Source organism: Micromonas pusilla (assembly GCF_000151265.4).
Source record: "Micromonas pusilla CCMP1545 genomic scaffold MICPUCscaffold_17, whole genome shotgun sequence".
NCBI classification, from domain to species: Eukaryota; Viridiplantae; Chlorophyta; class Mamiellophyceae; order Mamiellales; family Mamiellaceae; genus Micromonas; species Micromonas pusilla.
Genome location: NW_003315898.1, coordinates 1,580 through 16,065, shown reverse-complemented (window position 1 = coordinate 16,065; position 14,486 = coordinate 1,580). Strand labels below are relative to the sequence as shown.

General features: G+C 66.7%; 6 protein-coding genes across 6 annotated transcripts; 4 read left to right on the top strand and 2 right to left on the bottom strand.

Moving 5' to 3' along the window:
- Positions 1-2,814: 2,814 nt before the first annotated feature.
- MICPUCDRAFT_66445 (uncharacterized protein) lies at positions 2,815-4,610 on the top strand. The gene has a single exon (XM_003064420.1). The coding sequence runs from the start codon at positions 2,871-2,873 to the stop codon at positions 4,428-4,430; it is 1,560 nt and encodes a 519-aa protein (XP_003064466.1). The 5' UTR covers positions 2,815-2,870; the 3' UTR covers positions 4,431-4,610.
- A 221-nt stretch (positions 4,611-4,831) lies between these two features.
- Positions 4,832-6,266, top strand: MICPUCDRAFT_49170 (uncharacterized protein; the record flags this gene model as incomplete). The annotated part of the gene is made up of 1 exon (XM_003064419.1): positions 4,832-6,266. One exon carries the CDS (start codon positions 4,832-4,834, stop codon positions 6,098-6,100), a length of 1,269 nt encoding a protein of 422 aa, XP_003064465.1. The 3' UTR covers positions 6,101-6,266.
- A 283-nt stretch (positions 6,267-6,549) lies between these two features.
- Positions 6,550-8,717, top strand: MICPUCDRAFT_49169 (uncharacterized protein). Its single transcript, XM_003064418.1, has 2 exons — positions 6,550-7,141; positions 7,319-8,717. The coding sequence occupies exons 1-2, from the start codon at positions 6,714-6,716 to the stop codon at positions 8,355-8,357; spliced, it is 1,467 nt and encodes a 488-aa protein (XP_003064464.1). The 5' UTR covers positions 6,550-6,713; the 3' UTR covers positions 8,358-8,717.
- Positions 8,718-8,844: 127 nt separating this feature from the next.
- MICPUCDRAFT_54158 (uncharacterized protein) lies at positions 8,845-9,609 on the bottom strand (the record flags this gene model as incomplete). The annotated part of the gene is made up of 1 exon (XM_003064254.1): positions 8,845-9,609. One exon carries the CDS (start codon positions 9,607-9,609, stop codon positions 8,845-8,847), a length of 765 nt encoding a protein of 254 aa, XP_003064300.1.
- A 156-nt stretch (positions 9,610-9,765) lies between these two features.
- MICPUCDRAFT_54157 (uncharacterized protein) lies at positions 9,766-11,598 on the top strand (the record flags this gene model as incomplete). The annotated part of the gene is made up of 1 exon (XM_003064417.1): positions 9,766-11,598. One exon carries the CDS (start codon positions 9,766-9,768, stop codon positions 11,596-11,598), a length of 1,833 nt encoding a protein of 610 aa, XP_003064463.1.
- A 75-nt stretch (positions 11,599-11,673) lies between these two features.
- MICPUCDRAFT_43369 (uncharacterized protein) lies at positions 11,674-14,463 on the bottom strand (the record flags this gene model as incomplete). Its single annotated transcript, XM_003064253.1, has 1 exon — positions 11,674-14,463. One exon carries the CDS (start codon positions 14,461-14,463, stop codon positions 11,674-11,676), a length of 2,790 nt encoding a protein of 929 aa, XP_003064299.1.
- Between the last annotated feature and the right edge of the window lie 23 nt (positions 14,464-14,486).

The following is a 14,486-nucleotide window of genomic DNA, read 5'->3' as shown; positions in this document are numbered from 1 at the left end:
TCGCGCCCCCCCCGCGCCCTTGCGCCCGTCCCGGTCCCGGTCCCCCGGCGGCGGCCCCGACGGCACCGGCGGCGGCGACTCCGGCTTCTTCGTCGGGTCCTTCGCGTCCACGAGCGTCGCCCACGCGTCCGGGGCGACGCCGGCGACGGCCGCCGCGGGGGCGTCGGGCGGCGCCGTCGTCGGCTTGCCCCACGCCGGTTTCGTCGGCGCGGCGGCGGCGACGGCGGAGCCGCGCGTCGTCGACGACGGCGCGCCGCCGCCGCCCGCGCCGCCTCCTTCGCCGCCTCCGTCGCCGGCGGCGGCGCTCTTCTTCCCGCCGCCGCCGTCGCCCGGCGGCGGCGGTACAGCTGGCGCCGCGGAGCCCCCCACGTCATCATTCGCGCTGCTGCTCTTCCCGTCCGAGCGTCCTCCTCCCGCGGTGCCGCCTCCGCCGGACGCGCTCGCGCGGACGATCTGCGACCACGGCGCGTTCGTCGGGCGCGACGGCGCCGACGGCGCGGCGTGAGCGGTCTGCGGTTCGCGACGCGGTCGGAGGGTCGTGAGCGTCGACGACGACGGGGGGAGACGCGCGCGCGCGCGCGAGGAGACGGCATCATCGTTCGACGACGCGAGGAGGGACATCGCGCGCGAGGGTTTGGGTTTTTCCGTCGTCGCGGCGACCGGAGACGCGCGCGTGCGCGGCGACGACGCGGGGTTCGAGCGCGCGCGCACCTTGGACGGTTCCGCGTTGACGTTCGCGTCGTCTTTCTCGCGCGGCGTCGACGCGGACGCGGGCGCCTCGGACGACATCTCGCGCGCGCGCGACCCCGTCACCGCGTTAGACAGACGAGACGCGAATGGAAGGAATGCGAGCGATTCCGCGCGATGGCACCGCTCCGGCGCGTCGCCTCCCGCGCTGGTATTCACCGAACGACCGAGCGCGCCTTCGCGCGTGCTCGCACCGCGAGGTCGCGACGAAGCGTTCCCGAGACGTTCGCGCGTTCGCGCGCTCGCGCGTTCGCCTGTGACGCCGCGAGCGACCGCCTTCGCGCGGTCGAGCGAGCCCTAACTAACGGAGGGAAGAGCGCGAGAATGTCTGATGCGGTTGCGAGCGTTTTAGTGTTGTGGCCGATGAGTTACGTGAGGTTATGGGCACTCCCCTCTGGTTCGAACTATTAGTCGTTGACATCGAATTCCTCTCGGTCGGGTCGCGCGCCCGCCGCGTCCGCACACGCACCGGACGCCGCCGCACGCACGCACGGCACGGACGGTCGCACCCCACGCGCGCCCACGCCCACGCCGATCATGAGCGGCACAGGGCGCTCCTCCTCGCGGCCGTCGACAGCGGGGCCGACGCGGCGGTCGGGAGGGATGTCGTCCAGGCACGTCTCGTTCCCGGAGGACCCCGCGATCGAGGTGGACCGAAAGCTCAGCGCGATGTCGAAGAGCAAGAACCGCGCCGCCGCGGAGGGCGCGGCATCGCGCGCGGAAGCCGCGGCCGCGGCGCGGCTGCGCGAGGGCGGCGGCGGCGCGAAGGAAGCGGCGCGGGAGAGCACGGAGAGCCTCGAGGTGAGTCACCGTCGCGTCGCCCGAGCCGTTCGTCCGTCGATTTGAATTAATGAACGCGCCCCACCCGGGGCGAGGAGCGTCGCGGCGAGACGCCGTCCGCGGTCGTCTCGCCTCCGTCCCCGCGTATCGCGTCCCCGCGCGCGTCCCCGCGCGTCGCCTCCCCGCGTATCTATCGCGTCCCCGAACCCCCCCTGACGCTCTCACTTCCCCCACCCCCGCGCGCGATCCTTCCTTCCCATCCCCAGGCGTCGATGGCGCGCTACCGCGACCACAAGCCGCTGGACCAAAAAAAATGGAGCTTCGACGGCTTGCACCCGACGCAAGTCCCCGAGGGAAACCACTACAAGCACCTCGAGCCGCACAAGCCCGGCGCGCCGGAGATCGAGCCGAGTAAGATGATGCACGACGACGACGACGACTTCGACCTCGCCGCGGTGGAGCGCGAGCGGAAGCGAGAGGCGTACGTCGCGAAACTCGAGTCGGAGCTCGCGAGCATGAAGCGCGCCGTCGCGGGGCTGGGCGACCCGCTCGAGGTGGCGATGGAGGTGGCGCGCGCGAAGGCGACGACGACGATGACGACGACGCCCGCGGAAGCGCAGACCGAGAGCGACGGGTCGCTCGCGGAGCACCTCGCGGCGTCGGGTAAGGCGACCGCGGCGTCGTTGCGGCCGCTGAGGTGCGTTCTATCTCACACTGGTCCCCGTACGACCGCGTTGGCGTGGTGAACGCCGTTTCTTAAGGACTTTGCCCGGCGCATCTCTCCGACCACCCCTCGCTTTCAATCTCCGGCCTCTGCGCCTTTCAACTCCAACTGACGCCTTTCAACTCCACCCTGGAACGACCCTCAGCGCGAAAGCGGAGGCGAGGGGACGCGAACGCGAGCGGGAGCGCGCCGCCGCTCGAGCCGTCGCGGAAGGCTCGCCGCTGCCTTCGGTGGATAACCCGCGACCGAGCGTGGACGACCTCGAGCTCGCGAAGGCGATCTTCAGCGACGACCGGCTCGCCGCGTTCGAGGCTGCGCTCGAGGCGAAGTTTAAGGCGAGCGGCGGGTACGACTCGGACCTGTCGCCGCCGGTCAAGGTGCGTTATATCTCACACTGGTCCCCATACGACCGCGTTCGCGTGGTGAACGCCGATCCTTAAGGACCTTGCCCGTCGTCTCTCTCCGCCCAGGGTCCCTCGCTTTCAATCCCCGCCCTCGACGCCTTTCAACTCCAACTGACGCCTATGAACTCCACCCCGACTTCGCTTTGTATGGAAAGGCGCCGAGGGCGAAGACGCCCGAGCCCGCGCGCGAGTCGTTCGAGGAGCAGAACGCGTGGATGGACGAGTACCGCGCGCGCGTCGCGGACGAGAAATCGAAATCGAAATCGAAATCGAAATCGTCCACTCCCGCCGTCACCGCCGCCGAGTCGAAGAAGAAGGATGACGAAGCGGACGCGGACGCGGACCCGTTGGTGTCCGTCTCCGCGGCGGAGATGGAAGCGGCGCGACGCGCTGTCGACTCCACGCGCATTCGCGCGCAGTCCGCCCCGCGCGCGCGAACGCGCGCGCATAAACACTGCGCGGCGTACCTCGGCGAAGGCCCGCACGGCGACGGGCTCCCGCGACCGAAGGAGCTCATCGATCGCGCCATCACCAAGCCCAAGCCGTTTTCGTTCGAGGCGCGCGAAAAGACCAAGACGAAGACCATCAGCGAACAGCGACTGGAGCAAGACCTCGCGATCGCGGCCGAGCTGGAGCGCATCACGATCAACAAGCCGTTCAAGGCGACGTCGATCCCGCGATCCACGGTCGAGCCGCGGTATCAGCGAATGATCGAGAGGGAGACGATGAAACGCGAGGAGCGACGCGAGAGCCGCAAAGCCGCGCTCGTGGAGAGCGAGAAGCCGTTTTCGTTTTACCTGCGCGACAAGGAAGCGAAGCGGTACACGCTCGAGACAGCCGCGGAGAGGACCGCGCGACGCGCGAACAAGTTCCAGAGGGCGTTCAAGGCTAAGGAGATCCCGGCCGCGGTGAAGGCGTTGAAGCTTGGCGACATCGAAGCGCGCGACGCGCGACGAAAGGAGGCGGCGAAAGCCGCCGCGGTGGCGAAGCTCGCGCAGAGCCGCCTCCCCGAGCGCATGGCGCTCCACGCGAACGAAGGCGGAGGAGGCCACGGCCACGGCGCTTCTTCTGACGCGTCGAAGCCGGAGAAAAAGCCGAAGTGGAGCTTCAAGCCGGCGCCCGCGAAGGAGGTGCCGGACTTTGACGCGTTGCACGAAAAGTTTTTCCGCCGGCTGCAGAGCGCGCGCGGCGATTTCGTAGCCACCGTGCCGCGGGAGTTTCGCCTCAGGGAGCACACCAAGGAGGAGAAGGAGGCCATCAGGCGCAAGCTCAAGTCGGACATCGCGGCGGACGAGGAGAATTTGCCGGAAAACAGGTGGCCGTTCGCGAGCTTGCGGGCGAAGGTGCACCCGTCGCCGCCGCCCGCGTTTTCCTCCCCCGGGGAAAACTTCTACAAGAAGAATGAAAACCTCGCGACTAAGCTCCGACGGCAGGCGATGCTCAAGCAGCGCCAGGCGGGGCACTACGCCACGCGCGCGGAGAAAGAGGCGAGGGAGGACGCGGCCAGGGAGAGGGACGCGAAGCGTCGCGCCGCGGCGTGGGCGCACTCGCAGGTGGCCAACGCCGGCGCGAAGGCGCTGGACGCCGACGGCGGGACCAAGGGCCCGGGCGGGAAGTTGGCGGGCGCGCGCGCGAACGCGAAGGGCCCCGCGGATCAGCATCGCGCGGCGAGGCACGCGCAGCAGGCGACGCTCGCGAGGGAGACGGTGGAGAAGGTTTTGCTGGAGAACGACGTGTACACGTACGTCGAGGAGGGGGAAGACGGGCCGTTTTGAGAGGAGCGAGAAGAGGGAGAAGAGGGAGAGGATGGATTGTACATTCCCGACGCGCGGCGGGCGAGAGAAGAAGGGATAGAAAACCGGGCGACCGCCCCCGCCGCCGGTAGCCGGGGACGCGTAGAGCGCGAAGAAGCGTCGATCGCGTTCTGTTTAAATATAACACAGCACTACTCGCGGACGGACGGACGGGAAAATGAAAATAGAAACGCGGCGTCGACGAGCGTTTCACCTCCTCTCCTCCGACGCGACCCCGAAAAGGCACCCAGCCTGGCGCTTTCTTCGTCCGCTCCTGTCTCAGAGAAGAGAGCGCTCCCGTTTGGCATTTCACTGTACTTTGAAGTCACCAACCACCGCGGCGACGCTTCACTTCCCGCGCCGCGGCTCACCGCGCGCGCGTCATGCCGTTCGGCCGCCTCTTCGGCGGCGGGTTCTCGTCGTCCAAATGCAAGACGTCGCTGCGTCTGTGCGTCGGGCGCATCAAGCTCCTACGGAACAAGAAGTCCCTCGCGACGCGCGCGCTGATCTCCGAGGTCGCGGATCTCCTTCGCGCGGAGAAGGATGACGCCGCGCGCGTCCGCGTGGAGGGCGTCATGCGCGAGGAGGGCGTCCTCGAGGTGTTCGAGATCCTGGACGTCTTCTTAGAGCTCCTCATCGCGCGGCTCCCGATGATCGAGGCGTCCAAGGACGTCCCCGCGGACCTCAGAGAGGCGCTCGCGACGGTGATGTTCGCGGCGAGTAAACTAGCCGCGGAGCTCCCCGAGCTCGCGTCGCTCCGCGAACAGTTCGCGGTCAAGTACGGCAAGGCGTTCGCGAAGGCGTGCTCGGACGACGCCACCGCGGGCGCGTGCGGCGCGAACGCGATCGCGTGCGCGCGGCTGGCGACGCGATCCCCGGACCCTCTGAAGAAGGTGGAGAGGCTCGCGGTCATCGCGGACGAACACGGGATCGACGCGTTCGACGTCGCGGAGGCGACGAAGCGAACGCTCGCGAGCGCGGCGCCGCCGTTAGGGACCATGGGCGGCGGCGCGCAGGACGTGTCGCGTCAGGTGGTGCCGCAGCACGTCGCGATGCCGATGCCGATGCCGCAGCCGGTGACGTACGTAGGCGTAGGCCAGCCGCAACCGCAACCGGCGGCGGTCGCGGTGATGGTACAACAGCCCGCGGTGCAGTTCAACACCGCGGGTGAGGCTGCGGCGTACGCCGCCGCCGCCGCGGACGACGCGAGGAACGCGGCCGCGGCGGCGGCGGTGCTCGCGGGCGCGCCGTCGCCGGAGGCGCGGCGCGCGGCGGGCGACGCGAACTCGACGGTGGCGTCGGAGTCGACGACGGCGGCGGATGAAGAAAACGGCGCGGCGGACGAGGTGGAGGTGGACGCGATCGTGGACGCCGCGAAGGAGCTCGCGGAGCTGGACCGCGCGGACGCGGCGTACTTGAACGAGCTCACGCCGCCGAAGAACGGGAAGGACGGCGGCGGGAGCGACGGCGGCGGAGGGGGCGGCGACGGCGGCGGCGGCGGCGCGGGCGGCGGCGGCGACGGCGCGGCCGGCGGCGACGCGGCGAAGCCTCCTCCTCCTCCTCCTCCTCCTCCCGGGAGCGCGGAGAAGAAGGACGGCGGGACGATGGACGATCTCACCGAGCGTCTGAACGCGCTGAAGCGGCGGGATTAAGGAGGGGATGACGACTAGGTACTGTAGAAGAAGAAGAAGAGAGGGAGGGAGACAGGCACGTTCGTTTTTTTTTACGCCGAGCGCTCGCGCTCTCTCCCCTCCCCCGGCAGCCCGGTGACGTCGACGACGACACCAGTCACGAATTGTTAACTCAAGAAAATGTCCCTGTGCGCACACCTTTATGCTCGGGATTGCACTTTTTACTATCCGTCTCGGTTCGTACGATTTTTTTAGACTAATTGCTCTGTGAAAATATCTCCCGTACGTCTTCAGAGAGCAATTAGTCAGAAAAATTTCGCTGACTCGGACGAATTTGTACGTGCGGTTCGGCGCGAAATTTCAGCCAATCGCATCGCTCGGCGATCTTCCGCGACCAACCCGAAACGCGCAACCCTCGGCCACGTTTCGTTAAAGCGCGAAACGCCGCGTCGATTCCTCATTCTTCCCCGCACACCGGCGTCTCGCGCGTCGACCCCAGCACACAGTCGCGACTCCGTTCGCGCATCCCCCGCACACACCGCGTCGCTCACCGCACGCGCACACCGCACACGCGCGTTTCACGCGTTCCCGCACACACCGCGCGCGCCATTCCGCGCGTCTGAATCCAGCGACGATGGAAACACTGATGAAGGAAAAACACAAGGACGCGCGCGCGCGCGTCGCGAACGAGGACGCGCTCTTCATGGTGACCGTCCGCCCGAAAGACGAGTCGAACGCGACGTCCACCGACGACGCGAAGATCTTCACGAGCCTGATGCCCGAGAACGCGGTGACGCTCGTGGACGAGCGCGGAGGCATGGGCGCGGTCAAGCCGTCGCGCGTGCAGCTCCTCACGAAATCGCGCGTCTCCGTCGCGCTCTTCTCGCACACGCTCCTCGCGGAGGAGATCGTCGACAGGTTCATCGCCGCGCGCGACGCGCACCTGGACGACCCGAAAGCCCGCGCGAAGGCGCTGAAGGACATGCTCGCGGAGCTCCACGCCGCGGACCACGTGTTTTCGTTCGCCGTCTTTGACGACTCGGCGAGAGCGTTCGCCGCGTGGTGCGTTTTATCTCACACTGGTTCCCATACGACCGCGTCGGCGTGGTGAACGCCGATCCTTAAGGACTTTGCCCGGCGCATCTCTCCGCCCAGGGTCCCTCGCTTTCAAACCCCGCCCTCGACGCCTTTCAACTCCACCCTGACGCCTTTCAACTCCACCCCGACTCGACTCCTCAGGACGCCCCGAGGCGCGCCGCTCTCATTCGGCCACCGCGAAGACGGCAGCGTCGTCGTCGTCGCGAACCAGCCGCGGTCGCGCACGCTCGTCGGGACGCACCACGGCGTGAAGCTCGCGCATCTCCCCGCGGGGAGGTTTATCTACGGCCACTCGTTCCTGAAGCCGTTCGAGTTCACGTCCATGTGGGCGTCGGCGGAGGCGAACCGCGGCGGCGCGGCGGCGCAAACCGCGCCGGCGTCGCCGACGCTCGGAGCGATCGATAACCTGGACAAGCCGAAGCTGAGCCCCGTGGAGTCGCGCGACTGGCGGTGGGCGAAGACGGGGAGCCGCGCGGAGGTTGAGGACAGGTGGACGACGAAGAAGACGCCGCGGTCGGTCGTCATGAACGCGGCGGTCGCCGAGAAGGAAAACGTCGTCGTCGAGAAGAAATTCTGCCCCAAGGAGATCGCCGCGACGATCGCCGCGATCGCCGAGGAGGTCGCCGCGGAGTCCGCGCTCCAAGCGGACGCGCCCATCTTCTCGCCGCTCCACGCGGACGCGCCCGCGTTCGCGCCCGTCTCCCCGGAGCTCGCGGCCAAGGCGAGAGAGACGTTCGCGTGGGGCGCGGTTCTCCTGCGCAACATGGTCAACGAGCGCGCCGTCAACAGATTTATGACGCGCGCGGACAAGAAGTTCATGACGGTTCTTCTCATGCGCGCGGCGGCGTTCACGCCGCTGTCGTCGTCCTCGGAGGAGCGCGCGAAGGCGCTCGCGGACGCGCTGCTCAGCGCGAAGGATTCCGAGGTGGACTCTACGGTGGTAACCGCGCCGGCGGCGTCCATCGCGACGGCGACCACGAAGGGCCTCGCGCACGCCGTGCAGTCGACGACGAGAGAGATCACGAAGAAGCTCGTCAAGAAGCAGTCGTCGCGGACGTCCGCGCTCGCGCTGCCGGCGAAGAGGGCGACCGTCGCGGTCGGGAACGGCGGCGGGGAGTCGTCCGTCGTCGTGTGCGACCTCAACGGACGCTGCTGCGTCGGCAACCAGTGCTTCGTGTAATACGCGCGCGGCGGTTGGCGTCGGCTTTTTCGCGTGAATTTGTTGTTCGTCGCGCGCGCGACGCGCGAAGCGCGAACGGGGGAGGATGCCCCGCTCGCTCGCGCGCGCTCGCGATGTTGTTTGTTTTTCAATTTGTACCACGAGAGGGATACAGTACGTACTACTGTAAGGGATGGCCGCGCAGAGGGGCGGCGGCCGGCGTTTGTTTCGATTACAAGACGGGCGGAAGTGTGATATCAGTTTTCAATTTTACCGGCGGCGGGGCGCGAGTCGCGCGTCGCCGGGTGTACCACGAGAGCGTTTCAGAGGATGTTAGCCATAGAGTTTGTGCGATAATACGTGCGAACACTCCTCTTCATTACAACGTGCGCGTGTCGTGTGTGCGTGCGTTCGTTCGCGCTCGTGCCTCGTCTGTTCATCGTTTCGTCGTCGTCCTCCAACTCCAGAGCGCCGTCCGGGCGCGGCTCCACGCCAAAACTCTCTCCGCCTACGCGTCGTCGTCGGCGCGTTTGCGTTTTGCAGGCTGTCGCCCTCTGATGTTACACTCCGGGCACCCATGGGGTCCGTCGCTCTTCGTGCGGCTCTTCACCAGCGCTCTCCACTCGTTCGCGCACGTCTCACACTTCCACAGCGCCTTGTAGTTCGACCCGTACGACACCTCCGAAGGCTTTTTGTCCTCGTCGACGTATTCCTTGTGGAGCTTCTTCCCTCGCTCGCCGTTCTTCTCGCACCACGTGAGGAAGTTGCTCACCGGCGGATTAGTCTTACACTGTGGGCATCCGCTGGGTGTGACCCCGTTCGTGCGGCTATTTACCTTCGCTCTCCACTCGTGCGCGCACGTCCCACACCTCCACAGCGCCTTGTAGTGCGACCCTTTCGTCACCGAGGTCGGGTGCTTGTCCGTGTCACAGTACTCCTCCCTGAGCTTCTTCCCTCGCTCGCCGTTCTTCTCGCACCACGTGAGGAAGTTGTTCGTTCGGGACAACACCGTATGGCACCCTTGACCTCTCGAAAGACAGCACTTCGGACACCCGCTGGCTCTGCCACTCCTCGTGCGGTTCATCACCGTCGCCCTCCATAGGTGCTTGCACTTCTGGCACTTCCACTTTGCCTTGTAGCTCGACCCTTTCGTTAGCTCCTGCAGCTTGTCCACCTCGTAGAACTCTCTGAGGAGCTGCTTACCACGCTCTCCGTTCTCCATGCACCAGTCGAAGAACGACTTGCCGCGTCCCTTCTGTACCTTCGCCGGCATGATCTTCGTGCGGACGCGCCAGCGGAAGTGACGACGAAGAGGAGTCGTTGTTCGAGCTGAAAGACTGCCAAAAAAATCTCTGCCACTCGCACAGCAGCAGACGGTTGAAAGCTCGCCCAAACGTCGCGGGGTGTCACTTCGCGCGCCGCGACCGCGATGGCGGCCGCGATGGCGCCCGCGCTGGGGCCGTCGCCGTCCTCGCGGCGACTCGGGGCGACGCCGTCGACGCGCGCGAGGGTCGCGCGCGCGCGCGTCGCCGTCGTCGTTCGCGCGAGGAGCGGCGAGGGCGTCGACGATCGGAGTGCTCAGTCACCGATTCCGACCCCGATCGACGGCGCCGCGGCGGGGGGCGATCCCGCGCGCGTCGCGCCGCCGCGCCCGCGCGCGCGCGCGACCGTCGTCGGCACCGTCCTCGGCGCGGCCGCGTTCGCGGTCGCGTCGCGCGCGCCGATCGCGCGCGCGGCGCCGCCCTCCACCGCGACGGCGTCGACGTCGACGTCGACGTCTCGCGCGCATTCGCGCCACGACGAATCGTCGTCGTCGTCGTCGTCGTCGTCGTCGCGCGGCGCGACGCGCGTCGCCGACCTCGCGAGCGCGCGCCCCGTGGCGAAGAAGAGCGGGCACCGCGGCGAGCTCTCGAACCCAACGCTCGATCCGTCCTCGCTGTCGTGGACGTCGTTCGCGACCGCGGTGGAGGCGACCGCGCGCGAGGCGGAGCAAAAGCTCGCGACGCAGTTCTGGCTCTACCTCACGATACCGGTCGTCGCCGGCGTCCTCAACTGGCTCACGAACGCGCTCGCGGTGAAGATGATCTTCTCCCCGGAGGAGTACGTCGGGCTGGACATCAAGCGGTGGCCGGAGACGCCCGCGGGGTTCTTAGGGTGGCAGGGCATCGTGCCGTGCAAGGTGCGGAAGATGTCCGAGACGATGGTGGACCTGATGACGAAGCGTCTGTTGGACGTCCGCGAGGTGTTCGGAAGGTTAGACAAGGCGGCGTGCGGGGAGTTGTTACTCCCCGGCGTGGACGCGATCGCGAGCGGGGTGGTGGGGGATATAACGGAGAAAGGGAAGGCGTTACACTGGGTGAAAAGCAGCGGCGCGTTGGCCGTCGCGGGAAAGAGCGCGTGGCTGACGAAGCGCGCCGCCGCGCTCGCGCGTCGGCACGGCGCGGAGCTCGTCGCCGCCGTGCTCGGGGAGATGCAGCAGCGCGTGCCGGAGGTGTGGGACGTGAAGACGCAGGTCGTGGGCGCGATGACGCGGGATAAGGGCATCATCGTCGAGCTGTTTCAGCGGTGCGGCAGAGAGGAGTTCATCTTCATTCGAAGGAGCGGGCTGTATTTCGGCTTTCTCTTCGGCATCGTGCAGATGTTCCAGTGGCTGCTGTGGGACCCGTGGTGGAGCCTCGCCGTGGGCGGCGCCGCGGTCGGCTACGCCACCAACTGGCTCGCGCTGACGCTCATGTTCTCGCCCGTGAACCCGGTGCGGCTGCCGTTTGGGCTGACGCTCCACGGCGCTTTCCTGCGACGGCAACACGAGGTCTCGGGCGAGTTCGCGGAGCTCCTGCGGCGACGCGTCCTCACCGCGGAGCTCATCTGGAAAGAGATTCTGACGTCGCCTGGCACACGGGACGTGTTCAGGGACATCCTGCGGCGGAAGACGATGGACCAGATGGAGAAGGCGCGCGCGTTCGACCCCGCGATCGGGCTCGCCGCCGCCGTCGTCGGCTCCAAGTCGTGGAACGCCGTCGTCGACGCCGTCGCGACGAGGGTCGAGGCGGACCTCCCGAAGCACCTCCCGCTCGTGTACGCGTACAGCGACGAGAGGTTGGACCTGGAGAAGACGCTTCGGGAGAAGATGCGCGGGCTGAGCGGGGAGGAGTTCGAGGGCGTGTTGCACCCGGTGTTTCAAGAGGACGAGCTGACGTTGATTTTGGTGGGGGCGTTCTTAGGGCTGCTCGCGGGGTTCGCGCAGGCGATTTTCGTGTTTTAAGAAAGTTAAGTTAAGAGAGACGACAGCGACAACGCATCACAGGAAGTTAACGTCGACCGACTGACGGACTGTAGACTAAAAATCAAACTCCAAGAGCTCGCCGCCGAGTTTGACGTTTTCGCCGACTCTCAGCGCCTCGTCCGCGTCTAATCCTTTGAAGTCCTCGCCAACCTTGTTGAGCATCCCTTCCTCTTTCAACTCAGCCTTGATCACGGCTTCTGCCTCGGACCGCTTCGCTTTCAGCTCTGGGTTCAACGCGAACGCGGCGCCGTCCGCGAACGCGCCTTCGGTGTCGGCGAACTGCGCGCGCTCCGTCGCGTTGAACCCCCGCGCGGCGTCGCCAATTTGTAACGCCTCTTCCGCGTCCGTTATCCCCGCGAACCCTCCACCGATCTCGTCCCTTCGGATTTTGGCGCGCTCCGCCGCGCCCGCGAGCTGGTGCGCGCGGTCGCTCTCCTCCGTGTTCGTCGCGCGCCAGTCAAACTTCGTCCAGCCGCGAATGGCGCGTTCGAGCTCCCTCGGCTCAATCTTCCCGTCGCCGTCGTCGTCGACGGCGCGCAGAAGCTTCCCCGCGAGGTCTTCCATGGACTCTCCGCCCGCGGACGTCTCGATCTTCGCGCCCTCGCATAGTTTCACGCGCAGGAAGTCGTTGATCGCGAGCGCGCGGGCGAGCTCTTTCTCGTCCACGAAACCGCTCTTGTCCACGTCGATGTTCGCGAAGAGCGTGAACCACTTCTCGTGGAAATCCTGCATCTTGTCGCCGATCGCCTTCGCTTCCTCGGCGTCCAACAGACCGAGATACCCGCCCGAGAGCTCCGCCTCGATCCTCGCTCTCTCCGCCGCGCCCGCGAGCTGATGCGCGCGGTCGCTCTCGAACGTCTGGATCGCCGTCCAGTCCACCTTGGTCCAGCCGCGAATGGCGCGTTCGAGCTCCCTCGGCTCAATCTTCCCGCTGCCGTCGTCGTCCACGGCGCGTAACACCTTCTCCGCGAGCGTTTCCATCGTCTCCGACGGCGACGTCTCGATCTTCGCGTTTTCGATGAGCTTATTCCGCAGGAAGTCGTTCATCCCGAGCGCTTTCGACAGCTCCGCGACGTTGATCGTCCCGTCGCGATCGACGTCGACGTTGGCGAAGAGCGTGAACCACTTTTCGTGGAAATCCTGCATCTTCTCGCCGATCCGTCGCGCTTCCTCGGGGTCGAGCAAACCGAAATACCCGCCGCTGAGCTCAGCCTCGATCCTCGCGCGCTCCGCCGCGCCCTTGAGCATGTGCTCGCGCGTGGACGCTTCCGTCTGCGTCGGGGTGTAGTCCGTCTTCATCCACCCGCGGATGGCGCGTTCTAGCTCCGCGGGGCCGACGGTTCCGTCGCCGTCGTCGTCGATCGCGGCGAGGACCTTCTCCGCGAGGTCGTCCATCGCGTCGTCCGTGTAGTGATCGATCTTCGCGTTCTGGATGAGTTTGTTGCGCAGGAAGTCGTTCTTCCCGAGCGCGATCGCGAGCTCGTTCTTGTCGATGGACCCGTCTTTGTCCACGTCGAGGTTCGCGAAGAGCGTGAACCACTTCTCGTGGAAGTCTTGCATCGAGTCGCCGACGCGTAACGCTTCCTCCGCGTCCGTTAACCCGACGTACCCGCCGCTGCGCTCCGCCTCGATCCTCGCTCTCTCCGCCGCGCCCTTCAGTTGATGCGCGCGGTCGCTCTCGTGCGTGTTCGTCTTGGCGTAATCGACTTTGACCCACCCTCTGATGGCGCGCTCGAGCTCCGCCGGCTCCACCTTCCCGCTGCCGTCGTCGTCCACCTTTTGAATGATCGCGTCCGCGAGCATGAGCATCGTGGACGGGTCGATCGTCGCCGCGGTCGCGTTGTAAAGAAAAGCCTCGCGCGCCTCCGGGGTGTCGCCCACCAGGTTCGCGTTGACGATGAGCTTGTTGCGAAGAAAGTCGTTCGTCGACAGCGCCTTCGCGAGCTCTTTTCGGTCCACGGCGCCGCTCTTGTCGACGTCGAGGTTCGCGAAGAGCGTGAACCACTTCTCGTGGAAGTCCTGCGCGGATTCGCCGATGCGTAACGCTTCCTCCGCGTCCGTTAACCCGACGTACCCGCCGCTGCGCTCCGCCTCGATCCTCGCTCTCTCCGCCGCGCCCGCGAGCTGATGCGCGCGGTCGCTCTCCTCCGTGTTCGTCTTCTTCCAATCCACCTTCGCCCACCCTCTGATCGCGCGCTCGAGCTCCATCGGTTCAATCTTCCCGCTGCCGTCGTCGTCCATCAGCCCGATGAGCTTCTCGCCCAGCTCCTTCGCCTTGCTCCGCCGCGACTCCATCGGCGAGAACCCCAAGTTTTTGCAAATCGTCCGGCGCAAGAAATCATTCTTCTCCAGCGCCTTGGTCAGCTCCGCGCGGTCGATCGACCCGTCCTTGTCCACGTCGATGTTTGCGAACATCGTGAACCACTTCTCGTGGAAGTCCTGCGCGGATTCGCCGATGCGTAATGCTTCCTCGCGCGAGAGCCCTGTGAACCCGCCAGCCATCTCCGCGCGTATGCGCGCTCTCTCCGCCGCGCCCGCCAGCTGATGCGCGCGGTCGGTCTCCCACGTTTGCGTCGGGGTGTAATCCACCTTCTCCCACCCTCTGATCACTCGCTCGAGCTCGTGCGGCTCGATCTCGCCGTTCGCGTTCGTGTCGATCACCGCGAGGAGCGCCTCCGCGAGGTCGACGAACGCGTTGCCGTCTTTTGAATCGTCAAACTTCGACGCGTCGATCTTTGCGTTTTCGACGAGCCGCGCGCGAAGAAAATGGTTCCTCTCGATCGCCGACGCGAGCTGCGGCGCGGTGACCTTCCCTCGCTCGTCCTTCGGGATGTTCGCGAACATCGTGAACCACTTGGCGTGGAAAT

Excerpts from the sequence above, each read along its gene's own strand:
- MICPUCDRAFT_66445 (XM_003064420.1), top strand. The coding sequence starts at position 2,871 with ATGGACGAGTACCGCGCGCGCGTCGCGGACGAGAAATCGAAATCGAAA.
- MICPUCDRAFT_49169 (XM_003064418.1), top strand. The coding sequence starts at position 6,714 with ATGGAAACACTGATGAAGGAAAAACACAAGGACGCGCGCGCGCGCGTC. Across the intron at positions 7,142-7,318 it reads GCGAGAGCGTTCGCCGCGTG|GACGCCCCGAGGCGCGCCGC; the intron begins GTGCGTTTTATC and ends TCGACTCCTCAG.